Source organism: Ochlerotatus camptorhynchus, unplaced genomic scaffold, assembly GCF_037179485.1.
Source record: "Ochlerotatus camptorhynchus isolate MF236.1 unplaced genomic scaffold, CSIRO-AGI_Acam_v1.1 ptg000300l, whole genome shotgun sequence".
NCBI classification, from domain to species: Eukaryota; Metazoa; Arthropoda; class Insecta; order Diptera; family Culicidae; genus Ochlerotatus; species Ochlerotatus camptorhynchus.
In genome coordinates this window covers 914,990-931,785 of record NW_027040788.1, presented here as the reverse complement: position 1 = coordinate 931,785, position 16,796 = coordinate 914,990, and the positions used below count along the sequence as shown (strand labels likewise).

General features: G+C 42.2%; 1 protein-coding gene across 1 annotated transcript; it reads left to right on the top strand.

Annotated features, from left to right (window-relative positions):
- The first annotated feature begins 9,527 nt into the window (after positions 1-9,527).
- On the top strand, positions 9,528-11,408 carry LOC135707011 (uncharacterized). The gene is made up of 3 exons (XM_065228729.1): positions 9,528-9,635; positions 9,696-9,990; positions 10,046-11,408. Exons 1-3 carry the CDS (start codon positions 9,611-9,613, stop codon positions 10,659-10,661), a joined length of 936 nt encoding a protein of 311 aa, XP_065084801.1. The 5' UTR covers positions 9,528-9,610; the 3' UTR covers positions 10,662-11,408.
- The last annotated feature ends 5,388 nt before the right edge of the window (positions 11,409-16,796 follow it).

Below are 16,796 nucleotides of genomic sequence, written 5' to 3'. Positions count from 1 at the left end.
GTGTGCTGGGATTTGTCAAATTATGCAAATTGGTTACGTTCGGTAAGTCTGATGAAGCAAAATCGCCAAACTTGTCGAATGTTCACAGAATCGAAGTTGAGAAGATTATCGAGGATCACATAGGTTTTTTTCTGGATACGGAAAATTTGATGGACAAGTATCGTTGGAGGTGGACCATTCCGTTCCACCCTCAATCCAGCCTCCTCGTCGTGTTACAATCACCAAGAGAAGAAAATTAAAGAAGGAATAGGAATTGATCGTGAAGTCGACCATGAAGTTGACCAGTCACACCGAGTGGGTCAGCAACATTGTAATTGTGCAACGGGGTGACCCGGAATCTGTTAAAAGTGTAATTTGAGTAAAGTGCAATTGATAATCACCTAGTTTCTAATCACCGTGTATCACTAAACGTCAGAATAAAATTCTCTCTTGTCTTTCTTTTGCTACGCAACACACGTGTTTAGTTTATTCTCTGTCCGAAACTGGCTCAATATTAAAAGGTTATGGGCCCAGTATAACCATAGAGGTAACTCTAAGACCACTGGGTCCCGAAGAAAATCATTATTATTTTTGGCTCACTCAGTACCAGAACAACGGTCCCAAGCAGTCCCAAGCTATTTCACTCACCCCTGCATGTTCTGCATGAATCCACACACCCCTGATGTTTTCTGTCAAACTTTCATAGCGAATCAAAACAAACATAGTGTAGTAATAGAATTTCAACTAGAATAGGGTACGTTAATCGTTTGCTTGGGACCAATAGGCTACTAAAGTGGTGAGCCAATTTAAAATCGTTAGTTTCGTATTGATTGTTGGTATAACCGAGTGTTAGATTTTTTCGTTTTGGAACCACAAAAGAAATCGGTCGGTAGTGCGCGATGGACGATGACGCAAAAATCATCAGATTCAGGCCTTTCGACGGAACAGGCTTCAACAATTGGAGCTTCCGGATGCGTGTGTACCTTCAGCAGCTGGAGGTGCTGCATTGTGTAGAGAAGGCGGCTGAAGAAGAAGATTTTTTGGCAGAGTCCGGCTGGTGCAACGGCTGAGGTGCAAGCGGCAAACGAAGCAAGAAAGGCTGTGCGTATCAAACAGGACAATAAATGTCGTTCTGTATTGATTCAGGCAGTAGTGGACAGTCACCTCGAATATGTCAAGGACAAAGAGAGTCCCAAACAGATATGGGATGGTTTGCATGATGTGTTCGAGCGAAAAAGTATCACCAATCGCTTTTTGCTCAAACGTCAGTTGCTAGCTATGAGGTTCTGCGAAAACGATCGGTTGCAGGAGCATTTCCTGCATTTTGATCAGCTGGTACGCGAGATTAAGGGAGCTGGAGCAAAGATGGAAGAAGAAGACGTTATCTGCCATCTTATGCTGACAATGCCTGAATCGTATGATGCCGTTACGACCGCAGTGGAAGCGATGTCGGAGAAGCTGACCATGGATTTAGTGCGACGTAAGTATCTCGACGTGGAAGCCAAGCGAAAAGGCCAGCGGCATGAAACGAATACGGAGGAAGCAGCGTTCGCGGGAAAAAGGAAGATTGAAGTGCTTTGCTTGTAGGGAATTTGGCAATAAGAAGGCCCAGTGTCCGAAATCCGGTGAAAATAAAAACAGTGGCCAGAAGTCCGGTAAGAAGAATGTGGTTCAGAAAGCGAATGTCAGTGCGAAAACGGTGTCGTTTGTGGCTGCTGACATTGGACCCGAAACAGCAGCAGCTGGTAGAGTGGTGGATGTCAAATGGTTTTTGGATAGTGGAGCCTCCGAACATATGGCGAACGATAAATCATTGTTCGGGAGTTTGGGAAAGTTAGACCAGCCAGTGATCATTCAGACGGCGAAGTTTGGTGTTAATTTGCTCGCTCACTATAAGGGACGTGTCGTAGCTAGTGCTATCGTAAACGATGAGAAGATTCCAGTGAATATGGAAGACGTCTTGTTTATTCCGAAGCTGTCTTTGAACCTCCTGTCGCTGCGACGGTTGGAAAATACCGGAAAAAGAGTCATTTTCTTCGGTGGGTGCGTGACCGTCGAGGACAACGGTGAAGTTGTGGCCACCGGAAAGCAGCTGGGACGGCTGTACTGTATGAATCTCGTTTGCAAAGGTAAGAACGGAAGTGCGCTAGTGACGGGAAAAGTGAGCAAAAAGATGGAACTGTGGCACCACAGATTCGGCCATCTCGGAAACGATAATTTGTTGAAGCTCGTGAAGAATAATATGGTCGAAGGTATGTCGGTTGAAGGTGCTTGTGAAGATTCCTTGAAGTTTTGTGTGAACCGTGTATTGGTGCGAAACAGACGCGAGAACCGTTTCATACTCGAACGGAAAAGCGTACTGGCAGGCCTCTAGAAATCGTTCACAGTGATGTTTGCGGTCCTGTCACACCAGTGTCGTGGGACGGGAACGAATATTTTGTGACGGACGACTTCACACATGTGTCGGTTGTGTTCTTGATGAAGTCCAAGGACGAAGTGCTAGATAAATTGATGGAATTCGAAGCGGTAGCCACCGCCCAACTAACAATTTTAGCTGCAGACTAGCTTATACAACCGAAAATTGCCTTATGCAGCTAATTTTTGTCTGTATAAGCTGATCTACAGCTAAAATTGTTTGTTGGGCGCTCACTTCGGGACGAAAATCGCTCGTCTCCGTTGTGATAACGGTGGTGAATACAGTGAAGAGATTTTGTAAACAAAAAGGTATTCGTTTTGAATACACAGTGCTGTATACACCCGAACAAAACGGTGTTAGTGAAAGACTAAACCGTACGATAGTGGAAAAAGTGCGTGCTATGCTGGCCACGAGTGGTTTACAGAAGACCTTGTGGGGTGAGGCAGTGTATACCGCGGTTTACCTCATGAATCGGAGCCCGAGTGTCGCGGGTAATGGAAACATCACATTTTTTTGTGCATGTCCCGAAACCGTTGCGGAAGAAACTGGATACAAAAAGTCAGAAGGTGATTTTTGTCGGGTACGCGCCGAACGGTTATCGATGCAGGAACGGGAAGAAAGTGTTTGTTTCGCGTGACATTATTTTCAACGAGTGCAATTTCGTAGAACCACAGGTGGAAGAAAAGCTTGCTGAAACGGTAGTGATCATAGATCGGCCACGAAGTGTTCGTGTTCCAGTTGAACCGGATGAATCGTCGGATGTTTCTTCAGAATCCGGTAGTGAAACCGAACCTTTTGGTTCGGCAGAAGAAAATGGTGAACAAGACGATAATCCCGCGGGAATCAGTGGTGTTCGAAGAAGCCATCGGGTGGTTGTTCCACCGTCATGGCATAACGATTACGAAGTTGACATTACGGCGTTTGCGCTCAGTGCTGAAAAATTCGTGGAGGATATATCCTATGGTATACCATCCGATGTGGAAGTCTTGAAAACGCGTAGTGATTGGCCGATGTGGAAAAAGGCTATTGAAGAAGAACTCGAGTCTTTGGAGAATAATGCAAACTGGAGCTTGGTTGAGCTACCCAAAGGAAGAAGAGTGATCGATAACGAAGTGGAACGAGCGTTTTCACGAATTTATGAGCAATATGCAGTTCAAGAGAAGTGAACATGACTTTTTTTTTTGTACTTTTGGTCGGTAAATGGCGTAGTGCTATACGTAGTGATATACGTAGATGATATACTTATCATTGGGAACTCTGAAAAGGCGATTCGTGGGCTGAAGCGGAAGCTGTCTGCTGAATTTGAGATGCGAGATCTACAAGAAGTAAGAAGCTTTCTCGGCCTGAACATTCTCCGTGATCGAAACAAGGGTATCATGGTAATTAAGCAAAAAGTGTACGTAGCCAGTATCCTTGAACGATTTGGAATGACCAACTGTAAATCGTCAGCGATTCCGATGGAGCCACATCTGAAGCTCGAGAAAGGGAAAGATGCTAAGCAGTTTACCACGAAACCTTACAGGGAACTTATCGGCTGTTTGATGTACCTGATGGTAACTTCGAGGCCGGATATCTGCGCTGCAGTAAACTATTTTGCTGGGTTTCAGTGCTGTGCGACGGATGAGCATTGGGTTCATCTAAAGCGGGTGTTACGTTACCTGCGAGGTACGAGCGATTTTCAACTCATGTATCGTCGACACGATTCGTCGAATACTCTTGAAGCGTTTGCAGATGCGGATTGGGGTAACGACCCCAATGACCGACGTTCGGTATCGGGGTTTGTGATCAAGTTATACGGCTCGACGGTTGCATGGGCAACAAAGAAGCAATCTTCGGTTGCACTGTCGACTACGGAGGCGGAGCTGATGGCGCTCTGTCTTGCAAGCTGTGAGCTGATGTGGATAGCGAACTTGCTCAGATCAATTGGACGAAAGGTTTAAGTACCACTCACAGTGTTTGAGGACAACCAACCATGCATTGCTATTTGGGCAAATTCATTTCAAATCCTACAAACCCTAAGAGGAAGAGGTGACAATTGGCTTCTTCCTCTTTTATTTCTATCTCTATCTCTATCTTTATCTATCTCTATCTTTATCTATCTCTATCTCTATCTTACGCACATGAAATTGGCCAATCAGGAGCTGGTTCACGTTTGACAGAAAAGTGGTTCATTTTCGCCCCCGTATTGTCACCTCTTCTCTTAGGACAAACCATAAACTGATTTCGGATGTGGTTCCGTGGCAGTAGACGAAAGTCGAGGAGGAAGAGTTCAACCAACAATCAATTCGAAACTAACGATTTTAAATTGTCTCACCACTTGACTAGTCTAGGTCACAAGCAAATCGACTAACGTACTCCATTCTAGTATAAATTCCAGTAGTACACTATGTTTGTTTTGATTCGCTATGAAATTTTGACAGATAAAATGAGGGGTTAGTGGATTCTTCTATGTTTCGAGGGGTGCATCGTTTAGCTTGGAACCGAAGAGAGTACCAAAGCTGAGCCAAAAATTTGAGCACGTTTCTTCTGGACCTACTAGTCTTAGAGTTACGTCTATGCTGCTACTGAACGAAATTACGCCCAGATTAAAAAAGAACTGTTGGCAATTCTTTTTGCGTGTGTTCGTTTCGACCAACTTGTGGTTGGAAATTCAAAAACAAATGTGAAACCCGACCATAAGCCCTTGATCAGCATTTTTCGCAAACCTTTACTGTCTGCTCCAAGAAGATTGCAACATATGCTGCTCAACCTTCAACGTTATTGTCTGGTAATTGAGTTCGTCTCAGGAGAGGAAAATGTTGCAGCTGATGCGCTATCCAGTGCACCATTCGATGACAAAGCAGTGAAGGACGAATGCAACAAGCTGCAAATTTACAAAATGTTTGAAGATGTCGAAGGTTTGGGACTTACCAAATTTGTCAACGTATCGGACCGTTGCTTAAACGAGATCATGGACGAAACGGCGAGGAATCCTTGCATGCAGAGCATCACAACTTTTGTTCAACAAAGCTGGCCTAGATCTGCTAATCGAGTACCAGACGGAGTCCGTGCATATTTCGGGTATTGGTTCGCAGCCAAATCCACCCATGATTAGTCATAAAATTCACAGGTATCCTTTCCAGTTGATCTCGATGGATGTTTTCTTAAGTGAGCTCCGTGATCACAGTTAGAAGTTCCTGGTCACTGTCGACCACTATTCAGATTTCTTTGAAGTGGATATCCTTAAGAATCTGACACCAGAATCGGTTATAGCAGCCTGCAGTAGAAATTTCGCTCGACATGGAAAACCACAAACTGTGTTGATCGATAATGGGACAAATGGGAAAATGAGAAAGTTTGCATCGGAATGGGATATCGACCACATCACTTCAGCTCCTCATCATCTGCAGGCAAACGGTAAATCGGAGGCAACCATGAAGATTGCAACGCGTTTACTGGTATTCTTTTGCATTGGAGAAACATTCAATTGGCTGCTCGTTTGTTTTCTCGTTCTTCACATTGTGGAATTCCAACATCCGGGGCCAAATCTTATGCCGAAAGTTGTCGAACATGTTCCTGAATCAATTGAAGAAAGCAGAAGGAAGATTACGACAGAAAATCAAGAAATCTACCTGAGCTACAGACTGGATCTGCAGTGTACGTGCAGATGAATCCGGATAATTCCATACAGTGAACGCCTGGAACCGTTGCAAATCATTTTAGTGATCAATCTTACACAGTTAACGTGAATGACAGTAATTATCGTCAAAGTTTAATACACTAGGAGCCACATAAGGATCCCGAATCGTCGCCAGAAAACTTCACAACAAACACAGTTCGATGCCATCGGAGGGAGAAAATGAAGATACAAATTACGGTTCACCAGTTGAAAGTTCTCAGTCGGTTCTAAACCTGAATTTTCAGCACAAGTCATCATTTTGTCTTCGATGCGTTGATGGCAAGTCCAATCCGCCTAGCTTCAGCCTTCAGTCTGATGTGTAAGAGTTTCTGCCATCATGTCGATGTCATCGGCGAAGCCAAGAAGCTGCATGGACTTCCTGGATATCGTGCCACTCATGTCTATCCCAGCTCTTCTGATCACATTTTCTAACGCGATGAGGAATAGCAGACACGAAAGTCCATCACCTTACGGTAACCCCCTTCGAGATTCAAAGGGATTCGAGAGTGTTCCCGATACTCGAACAACGCACATCACTCGATCTATCGTCGCCTTGACCAATCTCGTTCGATTGCGTCGAATGCAGATATGAAATCGATTAACAAATTATATGTGGCTACGTTGTATTCACGGCATTTCTGCAGAATCCACGAACTCTCTTGCAAATGGTGACAGGCGGCGGCATAGAATTTGGGAGAGTACCTTGTAGGCGGCGCTCAGCAGTGTGATCGCGCGGTAGTTGCAGCAATCCAACTTGTCGCCCTTTTTGTAGATTGGGCATACGACACCTTCCATCCACTCCTCCGGTAATATCTTCTCCTCCTTATCCAGTGCAGCGCTCTAGCCACCGTATTTTAATAGCTCACTTGGTAGTTGATCTACACCAGTTGCTTTGTTGTTCTTCAGACGACCGATCTCCTCATCAACTTCTTGAAGATCAGGTGCCGGTAGTCTGTCGTCTTCTGCGCGTGCTCCAAGGTCTGTTGCCGTGCCACCTTCGTTTTCTGCTGCACCACCGTTGAGGTGCTTGTCATAGTACTGCTTCAACCTCTCTCAATCAAAACGCTTCGTATGTGTCAGTCACCTAAACCCAAGAATTCAGCATCCAGTTTAATCAACAGTCGTCTAAAACGGGTTTCTTGTATTTCATAGAAGCTGAAGGACTATATTGTAAAGTTATGTGCAGATGGCAAGGCAAAAATCTATGTTTAGATTTGAATAGTTTAGAATTTTATTTCTGATGGAATCTATAGTACCTTCAGTGTTTCCTTGACTAAGAAAAATTCAATGATTATTTTTATGTGTACCACACTTGAATTTTTGTAATGTGATAAACAAATGGTCGGACACATAGTTCTTATCTGAACACAGAAAATTCATGTGTAACCACACATACTATTCATTTGACTCATAAATTCCATGTGTACTTCTGAGTGGATTCTGTTTATGTGTGGACACATGAAAATCATGTGGAATTAAACATGAAAATTCGCCAATAACAATGTGTCAAATTTTATGCGTGTACTTTAAGGTAATTTTTACTTCTGTTTGGGAATTTTTGGGCGAATGAGAACAACCCAAATTTATTTATTTATTTGTTGTCACTCACCTTCGACTATGTCGCACAGACTACTACCAACAATCAATACGAAACTAACGATTTTAAATTGGCTCACCACTTTAGTAGCCTATTGGTCCCAAGCAAACGATTAACGTACCCTATTCTAGTTGAAATTCTATTACTACACTATATTTGTTTTGATTCGCTATGAAAGTTTGACAGATAACATCAGGGGTGTGTGGATTCATGCAGAACATGCAGGGGTGAGTGAAATAGCTTGGGACTGCTTGGGACCGTTGTTCTGGTACTGAGTGAGCCAAAAATAATAATGATTTTCTTCGGGACCCAGTGGTCTTAGAGTTACCTCTATGCTACTACCAACAATCAATACGAAACTAACGATTTTAAATTGGCTCACCACTTTAGTAGCCTATTGGTCCCAAGCAAACGATTAACGTACCCTATTCATAGAGGTAACTCTAAGACCACTGGGTCCCGAAGAAAATCATTATTATTTTTGGCTCACTCAGTACCAGAACAACGGTCCCAAGCAGTCCCAAGCTATTTCACTCACCCCTGCATGTTCTGCATGAATCCACACACCCCTGATGTTATCTGTCAAACTTTCATAGCGAATCAAAACAAACATAGTGTAGTAATAGAATTTCAACTAGAATAGGGTACGTTAATCGTTTGCTAGGGACCAATAGGCTACTAAAGTGGTGAGCCAATTTAAAATCGTTAGTTTCGTATTGATTGTTGCCCTATTCTAGTCGAAATTCTAGTACTACGCAATGTTTGTTTTGATTCGCTATGAAAGTTTGACAGATAAAATGAGGGGTTATTGGTTTTTCCTATGTTTCGAGGGGTGATTCGACAAGCTTGGGACCGAAGATAGTACCAGAGGTGAGCCAAAAAGTTGAGCACGTTTCTTCGGGACCTACTTGTCTTAGAGTTACCTCTATGCTACTACCAACCGGTGGAAACTAACGATTTTAAATTGGCTCACTACTTGACTAGCCTATTGGTCCCAAGCAAATCGATTAACGTACCCCATTCTTGTCGAAATTCTAGTACTACACTATGTTTGTTTTGATTCACTATAAAAGTTTGACAGATAAAATGAGGGGTTCGCGGATTTTCCTATGTTTCGAGGGGTAAATCGATTAGCTTGGGACCGAAGAGAGTACCAGAGCTGAGCCAACAAGTTGAGCACGTTTCTTCGGGACCTTCTTGTCTTAGAGTTACCTCTATGCTACTACTAGCTACGTTCTTAATACTATTTTTAAAACAATTTTTAGTTATACTAAAATCAAAACAGTCACTAATGTTGCTGAAAGCCCTGAGGCAGAAGCTAAATGGGCTGTTGTACCCGTAACTAGTCCTACATCGTGGAACAGTAATTAAGGTCGAGTTTCTAAGTTGACGATGAGGCACATTGATGGAAACTTGCTGAAGTTTAGTTATCTCATAGCTTGCTTGAGTTTAGTTAACTCATAAATCACTTAAAGTACAGGAACTCAGCGATGAGTAAATTTGCCTTACGTTTCCCAGGGTTTTCCAGGACAGCAAATCCCGAATATGAGAAAAGTAAAGATTAAATTCACTCAGTCTATTGGATCTACTGCTAGACTGAATAAAATGTTCGTCAATTTCCTCATTTTCCGGCAGATTTTTGAGGTTTTTCACAGGAAACCATGAGGCAAATTTACTCATCGCTGAGTTCCTGCACTTTTGACGATTATGAGTGAACTAAACTCAGATTTAAGTCGTTCTCATTCGCCGTGAAGCATACCTTCTTTCGCTGCTTTCCGCAATGAAAACGTTACGCATGATGTAAGCAACCCCTAGGGACTGTCAATCTTGTTTTGTTTGGCTTTTGATGCTTCTTTATTGATTGTTGCGTCGCTGGCTTGACTTTGCTTTGTACGCGAAATTAATTTCTATCGTTGAGCATTTTAGTGAAAACCCAACTCAGTGTTATTTATCAGTGAAAATGGAGCCACACGATAGTGTAACAAGTAAGTATTAAGCATACAGGTAATAAGTGACGATATTCAAAGGTTTCACTGCAAATACAGCGTACGGAAACGTCACCCTGGACGACTTTTGTCGCCTTTGCCTGCAGCAGTGTGGAGCCCGATGCATGCGTCCCTTGCGGGGTCGCTCGGTCAATTTCGGCACCGACAAGGTATCTATCCCGGATATGCTGGTATATGTTTGCGGTATGCCATCCAATTTGACCGATGAACTTCCGCAACGCGTTTGCAAGACGTGCATAACTAGGCTGGAGTCAGCTTACCTCATCTGTCGCGACTTCAAGGAGAAGGAAACAATTTTGGATCGATTCTATATGAACGGATTCGTCCTGCAGAGGTAATTGCGAACTTTGGGTAAAAGTGGGAACTTTTTAAAACCTTATTCACCACAGGTTGGTTCAGTATGAAAAATTCCGGTTCGATTCTGACGAGCACGAAAACGAAGCTACTATGGAAAAGTCAACCGAAATGGAAACCAACGAAAATGACACAATGCAGATAAGGGACGTCTTTTCAATGAACGTATCTCAGTCTGGGATGGAGGAAGAGGAGTTTTCAAACAACCAGATGGTCCAGCCAACGGTCGAGAAATCTACAGATGACTGTTCTGATGACCAATCTAAACAAAGCATTATCGAAATCTTTCCTCAGAGTTCAATTGTGTCATTAGATACGGACTATGATTCTGATGATTCCGGTGGGGTTAGTACTGAATCCCCACAAAGCTACAAGAAAGCTAAACCAACTACACGAAAGTGTGTAAAGCGCACCGTAGCAACCTCGATAATACCGTTACATCCGGAACCAGATGGGCTCTTCCATTGTGTCCATTGTCCTCGACGATTCTCCCAGCGGAAACATTACATGGAACATCTGAGTGGACATCGCGCTTTGATGGAGGAACGCTACAAATGCCCTAACCCCAAGTGCGGAAAATGTTTTAGGAAGAAAGATCAACTTAATCGACATACAGCGAACTGCCGGCGCAGAACAGAAGATGCCGCATAAAACGATGAAATGATGCTGAAAGTACCTAGATTAGGTGATGTTTAGTATGTAAGTATCGTTGGTTTGATGTATACGTAAGCCTACGTTTGCTGATGAGTGTTAAAAAAAAAAGATCCATGATCTTTGTACAAGCAAGTATTTAAAACGCATCTATTAACAACTTGCCAATCGCCTAAATCGCATCATAAACATAAAATTTGCCAGATGATCTCTACCAGTAAATATAAGTTAAGGAAATTATTCAACCATTTCTGACATGAATCAGTACAAATAAAATTGGAATGGGTTGTAAGCGTCCAATGCTGGGGGATGACGTGCTGTCAAATCAGCCTACTGATCATTCTTGTATGAAATTGGTTCCAAACTATACAAACCACGTAGGTTTCTTATGGCTTGTTTACATTTAGACCCAGAGGTAAGCGACGAGTGTTCGTATTTGACAGCCACATCCCACTCTGGTCCAATGTTCATTTTTGCAGTGTTTAGGTATACTTTAATCATTTCCTTCGGTAGCTCATACGAACAATTCAATACACGATTGAAATAATACTAGTACCAAAGCAGTTCCGCTAATCGGTTTTAGCAGAAGGTAAAGAAAACAAATAGTGGCCATTTAACAAAACTTTTTCAACCATTATTTTGAATTCACTATGATTTGAAGACTGTACATACATAATGGTTGTTGATTTGCCATTCATAAGACGGGTTTTTTTTTTGTGTAGCGTGTAAATTGTCTTAGAAGCATTTTTTGTCTAAAATACATACCTAGTTTTACCAGAAGGTTTAATTCTCACTAAAGAAAGCCATGTTATAAACTTTTATAAAGAGTATTTACAAAAAACGTAAAACAGGATGTCGAGAATACCTGTTTTCTTACGAAGTACACATTTGTCCACCATAATTCGAGTAACTGCCCTGCTGACGGCATTCCAGATGCCCTAATCTCGACACATTTCGTCGACTATATTCTCCACGTAAAGGGCAAGGAATCCGCCTTCGCCTGGGACAGTCAAAGTCGTGCTCCAGTGTTTCCTTTACATTTCCACACTCCGTGCAGAGGTGTGGCATTGCTTGTCCGAACCATGATCAGATATGGATTGCGTCAGGAGGAAGTTTACCTCTCCATGTTTTCTGTTCACCCAGGTCGAGAGATTTGGTATTACACTCGATTGGTCATCTACCGCTTTCCACCGTTTCCCATTCCTGTTGCCACTTGACCATCGACTTTCGATCGGTTCGGTTGCCAGCATTTCCATTTCTTCTAGCGTCTCGCCTGTTACAGTTAAGACAATCTCGATACCTTTGGGCGTCTTGAGCGTCAGCACGCCGTTGTACATCCCGGTCCAGATCGTGATCGCCATGATCCTATCCTGTCTCGTGAAATAACTCCCCACAATCCTGCATAAGTAGTCAGGAGGGAGCCTCATCCGTTTCTGTTTGGATGACTTCTCGGCTCTCCCAAATACTGTCCGAATTGCATCCACCGTGGATCTTCATTTCCGGAATCCGGTATGAATTTTAGGCAATCCATGCTCATTTTCCGTACATTTCGTCAGCCTGTTGAGGATAATTCTTTCCAGTAGTTTTCCGAGTGTATCCAGCAAGCATACAATAGGCCTAAAGAATGCTGGATCCCCCGGATGCTTCCCTGGTATGGAAACAACACTATTTTCTTTATCTTCCATCTGTCCATCTGTTCCTCATTGGAAACTGTGGGTACCGTTAACCAAAAAGTTAGCGTAGTTAACCGTTAATAACTATTTCAGCGAATTAACTACGCTAACATTAAAACGTTAATGCTAAAAACGAAATCAACGGGGTTAACCGTTAACGTTAACACTCCGAACACGATGCCTCCGAAAAACGTGTAACGGCAAATTTGCAATGACATATCTTTTTCCCTTTCTTGATGAATTCAAAAAATGCGGTACCACTAGAATTCCCAGAGCCTATAGATTATTTTGATTGTACGTAGGTTGAGAATAGGGTCGTCTTATTTTCTTAAAAGCGAAAAGTGTAATTACACGTTTTTTGAAAGGTGTGTTTATGGATTTTGCAAGTGGCTTAAGATCTATAATTTTGATTCATGAGCACAAATGTTCATAATAACCCAGAATACAGTTATGGTTCCTAATTTGGGGTCGAGACGGATACGTGGACACGTATGGTTATGGGTTCGTGGGTACATCACCTTTTCGTGGAACGTATCGTGGGTACATCACCTTTTCGTGGTACGTTACGTGATGTAAGATCTACCACCGATTCCTAGTTCTGACTACTTCAAACTAGGGGAACAGGATTTTTCAGTAATGGAAGGAACACATCTTAGTCCTTGTTACTTTTTATGCCTTGTTGATAGTGACAAGACTCGGCTTTGTCCACCGAGGATGATGTTGAAACAAGGGAAAAATGAGTTATGTGATTCTTATCTTCTATTCGTTGTTCCCTAGTTTGAAGTGGTTAAGACTAGGGTTCTGATGCATGGTCATTACCGGTGTAATTGTTTAATTTTGTTTAGTCAGATCCTTGCGATAAATGCAAGAATGACAACTGTAAAACAAATACGAATACTTCATCATGTCTCAATAGTGATGGAGTAATACCATAGAGGTAATACGCGCTGCATGGTGAGTGAGTTCTGAACTAAGAGGGCAATCATGCGATAGGCATTGTCCATCCGAATAACTTCCTGAATACAGAAACCTGTTTTCTGGCCGTGTTGTCAAGTTAAAACATGGAATTTTATGCAAATTGCACACTGAGCTTGACTATCCAATATCCTATTTCTAGCCAAAATGGCAAGCTAAATACACTGAAAACGAATATTACTTAGAGAATGAGTCTCTTTTGCTGATTCGTATGGAGAAAGTGACTCACAACTGAGTAAAAGTTATTCACTCTCTGAGTTAGTTTCGTTTCTAGTGTGCAACGCAACGAACACCCCTGTTTATAACTCCGCAGCCAAACGATGACTGCAGTTAAACTTTCTACGTTTCGCTTACTTAAGCATTTGGATTACCATTCTATGCCCCTTCTTTCTTCTGTATTTAGCTGATGTACTATTATAGGTGAATGAATAGAAAAAATGCTAGGATTTCCACGCTGGAGCCGAGAAGTTTGAGGTCCACCCGTCCAACGTGCAAACGCTGAATAATTATGAGGCTTCGGCTTGTGTTGGCTGTGTAAAGGGTGAGTACCTTGCGGTCGAAGAAAATGTATGAGAAATTTGAATGTTTCCATATTTCTTAATTTTCAGCTATTTAAATATTTAACATTTATTTTGTGTGACATACCACACAAATTTTACTGCTGAATACATCGACATACAAATTATCAAAATCCATTGATTATTGGCCAAGTTATTAGCATTTAATGTCTGACCAATTTTCGTTGCATTTCCCTGGATTGGAACCCTTCCCGAAGACGTAGTCCTACGTAAAAAAACTAATCCTAACGCTCCACAGTTTTTTTTTCGGAGCCGCTTGGAACTGTGATATAAGAAAGAATGTGTGGTCGTGACACTAACGTGGATCCGGATGACATTGGGACCATCCTCCAGAAGATCCGGAATGTCACGACCCCAAATTCATCCTTATATCACAGTTCCTAATATTAAAAAAATATGGTTACTCTACATGACAGTTCTTCATAGTTGCATGAAATTCAAAATAAAATTTAGTCGCAAAAAATCATACGATTATTATGAAGTTTGAACGAATTAAACTCTCAGTGTACATATTGTTTCCTATGTACAGATTAAAGAGACGAGCGGTGGTAGAAAAGGCACGCATTAGTGATTCATTACTACGTTTATAAACTTGTTTCCAACAAAAGAAAAATCACACTAAACAATCAAAACTTGCATCTGTTTTGTTTTTATTCAACACAGCTGACGCGTTGACAGTAAAGCCCTCTAATTAGTGTAGGGCTTTAGTTGACAGAACGCGGGAAAAGTAACTAGTGAAAAAAAATTGCATGAACGAGGGATGAGCATCGGTTGCAAAACGATGCAATTGTTGATCCGTCTTGATCACTTCAGACAAAGCAGGCCCTTCCGACGAAGTTATTGTTCTTGGCGATATTAACTTACATTGCATGGACTCCAACCCATCACGGAGGCAAATAAAGTTAAGAATTTCATAAGGCTCGACTTATGAATGACACATCTGAATTTCATAAGCGTGACTTATTAATGAATTTCGTCTAACATGAGGTAGCTCTTATACGCCTATAACCATCTTATTTTCCCAAGCGTTGAAAGACGGGTGGTCAACGCACAGGCCTCGTAATCTCAACGTCCATGTTTCGGTTCTAGTCTACGGCGTTTTATTACTTTTGTGTCAACATTATTTTTCATAAGTCAAATCAGTGAAATTCATACTGATTTCTTGTGGCTATGGAATTGTTACGTCTATTTGCCTCAGTGTAGTGGTTTCTTTTGTCCTGATCACGAGGGTTCATCTTTTCATGTAGGAACCATCCAGCTCCTGAACAGTTATAGTAACGCAATTCTGTCACAAATCAATGGCCTGTTGAATGAAAACAACTGCTCCCTGGATCTCTGATTTGTGAGTGCTCGTGATACGGCACCCAACCTTTAGTCAAGGAAGTACATCATCACCCTGCTTTAGTTATCGTGATCGAAAATAATATTGTCCATGATTTCACCAGCACTCCAAACGCTGTGTCATATGACTTCCGTAGAGCTGACCATCGCAGTATTGTCCATGTGCTGTCTAACCTAGATTGGAAGCATATTCTAGATCCTGTAGACGTCAACATTGCTGCACAAACCTTTTCTCACGTCTTGGCATATGCCATTGACAGGCACGTTTCCTAAAAGATCATCTATATCGACTCTCGCGTCCCGTGGATGACGAAAGATTTTCGCTCGTTGAAAAGAACTAAGAAGGCTGCTCTCAGACAGATTGACTAAATTCCGCACACTGCCGCTGAAATGCTGCTATATTAGACTCAACCGCGAGTATAAACGGTTAAGTTTACTCTGTTTTCAACACTATCAAAGGAGGATTCAACGGCGGCTAAAATTACACCCGAAATCCTTCTGGAACTTCGTAAATGAGCAATGCAGGGAAGTCGGCTTACCCGCTTCCATGATTTTTAATAGTAAAACTGCTGGCAATCAACAAGACATTTGCAACCTGTTCTCAGCCAAATTTGCTAGTGTGTTTGAAGACGCTAATCTCATTACTTCCGCGGCCAGTAATGTTCCTTTGGTCAACCAAACGTTCAGCGTTGTCGATGACACTACAGATACGATTTCTAGAGTAGAATCTAAACTTAATACTTCAGCTAAGGCTGGACCCGATGGTGTTCCGTTGATTATTCTTAAAAAGAACATCACTTGTCTTTTAAATCCACTGCGCCGCATATTCCAGCTCTCTCCTTACAGCGGCATCTTTCCGTCTTGCTGGAAGACTGCGGATATGTTTCCTTTTCATAAAAAGGGAAGCAAACGCGACGTAAACAACTACCGGGGAATTACGTCACTGAGTTCTGTATCAAAACTTTTTGAATTGGTTGTCATAGAGCCCTTAATACCATAGAGGTAACTCTAAGACTAAAGGTCTCGAAGAAACGTGCTCAACTTTTTGGCTCAGCTCTGGTACTATCTTCGGTCCCAAGCTAATCGATGCACCCCTCGAAACATAGGAAAATCCACTAACCCCTCATTTTATCTGTCAAACTTTCATAGCGAATCAACACAAACATTGTGTAGTACTAGAATTTCGACTAGAATGGGGTACGTTAATCGTTTGCTTGGGACCAATAGGCTAGTCAAGTAGTGAGCCAATTTAAAATCGTTAGTTTCGTATTGATTGTTACTAATACCCCGTTCACATTACAGCCTATATCACGGCATAGGCTGTCTTGCAATGAGGACTCATACATAGGATTTCCAGTAAGACAGCGTATAAAGCGGCTACCCTAAGGAATACCGGACGTTGCGCATTGCAAGCAATATCTAAGTATAGATCAACACGGATTCATAACTGGGCGTTCCACAACTACGAACCTACTGTGCTAATTAAGACACAGACAGCTCGGACCCAAACGGACGTTACACAGATCTTACGGCAGCCTTCGATAAGCTGAACCACGAAATTGCGATCG

Coding starts and splice junctions, on each gene's coding strand:
- LOC135707011 (XM_065228729.1), top strand. CDS start 9,611: ATGGAGCCACACGATAGTGTAACAA. Junction 9,636..9,695: donor GCCACACGATAGTGTAACAA/GTAAGTATTAAG, acceptor CTGCAAATACAG/CGTACGGAAACGTCACCCTG. Junction 9,991..10,045: donor AACGGATTCGTCCTGCAGAG/GTAATTGCGAAC, acceptor TATTCACCACAG/GTTGGTTCAGTATGAAAAAT.